This window comes from Echinops telfairi, unplaced genomic scaffold (genome assembly GCF_000313985.2).
Source record: "Echinops telfairi isolate 266 unplaced genomic scaffold, ASM31398v2 ScPeMD7_7420;HRSCAF=8458, whole genome shotgun sequence".
In the NCBI taxonomy this organism is placed as follows: domain Eukaryota; kingdom Metazoa; phylum Chordata; class Mammalia; order Afrosoricida; family Tenrecidae; genus Echinops; species Echinops telfairi.
The window spans coordinates 7,477,836-7,482,188 of NW_022111320.1; the positions used below are offsets into that span (position 1 = coordinate 7,477,836).

At 39.1% G+C, this 4,353-nt stretch overlaps 1 protein-coding gene across 1 annotated transcript in view; it reads left to right on the forward strand.

The window, feature by feature from the left end:
• The first annotated feature begins 2,349 nt into the window (after window positions 1-2,349).
• OTOL1 (otolin 1) overlaps window positions 2,350-4,353 on the forward strand; it is a 10,965-nt gene continuing 8,961 nt past the window's right edge. The window contains exon 1 of the mRNA XM_004704106.1: window positions 2,350-2,695. Within this exon, the coding sequence (XP_004704163.1) occupies window positions 2,350-2,695 (346 nt within the window). The remainder of the gene's footprint in view (window positions 2,696-4,353) is intronic.

Here is a 4,353-nt window from a genome sequence, read left to right on the forward strand (position 1 = left end):
CCACTCACTCTGCTGGTTTGGATAGCTTTGGGAACTCAATGGTTCAATTTAAAAGTCACTGTAACCCTCTAAGGGCCAAGATCACTAAGGTTGCAGCCCAAACAACAAATACTCATGTACCTAAAACAACTTAAAATTCTTTGCATCTATTCTGAAATGATCATTATAGATGCACCTGGAATATGATGATAGTATGGATCAAGATTAATTTTACCCGTGTGTTATTACTATATTTTTGCAAGGCTCAGGAATACTTTGTATATACTGTATACAAGAATAATGCAGATACCATGTAATAAAGAAAAGGAGGGCTATTCGTTCATTTGGAATTACTTATTTAGATGAATATAATCAATGTCCTGGAACACTAATTGTCAGCCTTCTACACATCCTGATTCCTCTTATAGCAGAAACAATGAGATAATTAAAAGCCACCCATATTTTATTTGGAGTCTTCTGCCAGATTTCTGGTTTCTTTTTTACCTAGGGATATAGGTCTATTATATTTGGATGTTTGTGGATCAGCACCTTATGGGCAAGAGCTGGGCTTCCCTTGTCTGGGCATTCGAAGACTTACCATAGAATCCGAAACTTCTTAGATGCTCAAGTAAATGTATGTTCCACAATAATGGTCTTATTGCATGTAACTGTACAAAAGAATGCAAGTTTCATTATTTTGCCTCAAAACAGAATTTTGCTGTTGTGTAATATCTGTGAGGCTGGTGCACAGTAACCACACTGTATGTACTCAGTCTCCTGGTGGGCAGGCAGGGTCTGAGTTTGGTGCCTGCAGTGTGGTCATCTGTGCTTTACACTCTCCTCTCTTTGCTTGGGTTATCTTTCATTTCCTTCTCTGTAGACAGTAAATTCCCTGAGTACAGAGATGATGGCTTATGTTGGGTGTCACCACACCCAATGTTTTGGTGTATAAGATATCACTACTCAGCACATGTATTGTCTGAATGATACTTATAGTGGCAAAGGTAACATGGAGGGGAGTTAATCTTTTTTGGACTTTTACATGATCTTGGAAATGAAGCCTCTTAGATTTGTCCTGCTTCATCTGTTCTGATGTATCTTCTCTATGACTCGGTTCTATTGAGCCAACCTTTGGATTTACTATTTTTAAACCCTATCCTTATAAATGCCATGTGATTTGTGGGGAAGAATTAGGCTTTGAAATTAAACAGACCTGGATCAAGTCCTGCATTTATAATTTACCGATTGTGTGACCTTGTGCAAGGTACACAATCTCTTGGAGCCTGCTTCCTTGACTGTGAAGGTGAATGGCATGTCACCGACCTGGAAGGGCTATTGAGCATTGATTGGATTCTTGCATGTGAAGCACATACGTCGCGCAGGAGCGCTATGTGTAGTAGGCGCTTTTACTTTCGTAACTGCCATCATCTCCACTCCTCCTACGTATTCTACGAACATCTTCCTTCCCCTCTCAGAAATCCCTTTTCTAATCCTGTTTGTTTTATAACCATTGGACTTCTGGGAGTTGATAGAATGGAACACTGTGAACTATCCAAATCTCACTTCACTGGGAACCTTATATCATATCACATTGGACATTGATGAAAGCCTTAGTGAGAATAACCACTATTTGCCCCATTAAGAAAAATATAAGAATAAATGTGAGTTTTCAGAAAAGTGTCCTAAATTAAAGCAAAGACTTACAGAATCAAATGACATGTGAAGAATCTAAGGACATAGCATATATTTTAATTTATGATTTTATTATCTCTTTCTACATTTTATTACATTAGATTCTGAAAGATGGCTTTCACCACAGGACTATTATCCCCAGTATACTTTCGGACTGTCTCACCAGTATTTTTTCTTGAAATAATTGAGTTCCCTGGAATAAACAATTCAGCTCAATATTTTTCATCTCCCTCTAATACACGTGTATTTCATTCCTATAAATCTGAGTGAGGTCAGTCAGGAAATTATACATATTTGTTTTCCACAGGGTATATGAGCTATTAAGTCATGTGGCATTTATTGTAGATCATGTTTGCTATTTCACAAGATAATTTGAATGATTGAGAACAATATTTTTGAACATGTAATACTGGGAAAACTACCACAAAGCAGAAATGAAGTAAAATGTTGCTTATAATAAATACTTAAAATAAAACATTCTGCTGTGATTCAAGCACACATTTACATATACAATATTTCATTCTACAGAGTGCATATTGTTCATTTTCATGGTTCATATGAATATATGTATTTATCTTAAATAAGTAAGTACATGTATTTATATCACTTTGTCTTTTCATTTGGACTGCCAGTAAAATGTGCATGTTTTCCCATTAAATCTTCCTCCTAGCCTCAAATATGTGGATGCTTTCTTGGCTGAGTGCCATTTTAATTATGCTGCTTATTGCTGATATGGATGCAATTGCAAAGACCACACCATATACCAAATTTACAAAGAAATCGGAGGGAAAAGAGACGCCGAAGAGTCTAAAACCGTCCAAGGGTCCTCTGGAAGAAGACGCCCTACTCAGTGATGTGGCTGAAACAGCAGGACCTTCGGCCCTGCACTCAGTTGTTGGCACGGCCACTCTTTTCCCCTTTGAGAACTTCACCCTTGACGCAGCTGATTTCTTTTTGAATTGTTGTGACTGCTGTTCGCCTGTCCCAGGACAGAAAGGAGAGCGCGGAGCACCTGGAAATCCAGGTATGGGAGCACATCTCTCTCTCCCCTATACACCTTTACGATAAACTCTACCTATGAGTTTCTACACTGTCGTGCAAATGGTGTACTATTATTCCAGCAAAGACACACGGACGCTCTGTGGTTCACTGGACTCACTGACCGCAGTGCTGCTGGGTTGAACCTAGCAGCCACTGTGCAGAAGGAAGAGGCGCAGGCTGCTTTCATAAAGGTTACACCCATGAACATGCTATGGGGCAGTTCTTCTCGTCTACAGGTGCTCTAGGAGTGGGAATCAGGTCCGTGTCAATACGTTTGGTGTTTTTCTTTAACCTCATGCATGGCTAACAATATTAAAATGAAAATTTAATAAGAATAAAAATTAAGCTTTTCAGCTTCCAGTCTTTTTCTTCCTGGACTCCTGATCAGGGTAGCAGTTGGACGATTCGGCTTGAAGCGATGGACTATGTATTAACTCCCAATTACTAATACATTAAAAAAAATCAGCTTTTCAGTCACACTGGCAGCATTTCCAGAGCTCTCTGGCCACACGTGGCTACTATACTGGGCAATACAGATATATGAAGTCTTTCTATTTCTTTTCCTTCTATTTTTTCTGAGATTACCATCCCCAACACCGGGGCTATAGTTCTTCAGGCTTTTCATAGTTAGTGCCAATACTTTTTTCCCCCCCCATTAATGGCTGATTTTAAAAGGGTAAATGAAAATTCTGTTTTTTAATATGGATTTGTGTTGACCGAAGGATATTTGGAGTGCTGTTTGTAGTTGGGATTAGAAGTGAATGCCTGTGATGTGGAGAATAGAGAATTCAGCTTGCTCCTCATTAAAATTCAGAGGCCACAGTCTATCCTGGCCCAGCCATTAAAAGCCATGGTTACACATCTCAAAATTTCAATTGTCTTTAATATATGCATAATAAATATACTCTCAGTTTTACTGTAATAGACTTCAGCTTTTATATTGGCATATAGCAAAGGATTCAAGGTAAAATAAAGGTCAGAATGTCAATGTCAAATTCACTATTTCCCCACCCAAAAAAGTGCATTTAACTGTTGTGCCTTGCTTGAAAAGTTTCAAGTTATAAATTTAATGGTTCCGTATACTTCTTCAGCTTTCTGTTCATGCCATTGCACTGCTATGGACCTTTTAGGAAATGTGCTGAATATTTATGCAGAACTGGATTAAAGGAGGAGAGAGTTGGGCAGTGGTTGGCGCCCCATGCTCTCAGTTATGCTAAAGCATTATTGAAAATGATAAAAAAAAACATTGGAGAAAAATACACATATTTTCCAGAACTTCTCGTAAGAAGGCAAACTATCATATCTTCTTGGCAATCTACTGAGGGTGGAGGTCGGGCCTGGTGAAAAGCCAAAGGACCTGGTCAAGAAAACACATCTGGCCGTTACACTGCCTTCCAGGGACCGCGGGTCTGTGACATCAGGGCCATGTGGTTGAGCTGTTGCCAGATTCAGTCTCTTCCATAAATATATCTGAGAGATATTTGTTAGGTGTGTTATGTTATTAGCCTGTCTGGAGTTACTCATATGTCTTAGTCTAAATAACTCTGCAAGGAAACCTGGTGCTGAGGTGGTTACGAGTTAGGCTGCTAACCGCAAGGTCAGCAGTATAAAGCCACCAGCTGTTCCTCAGGGGAACAACGA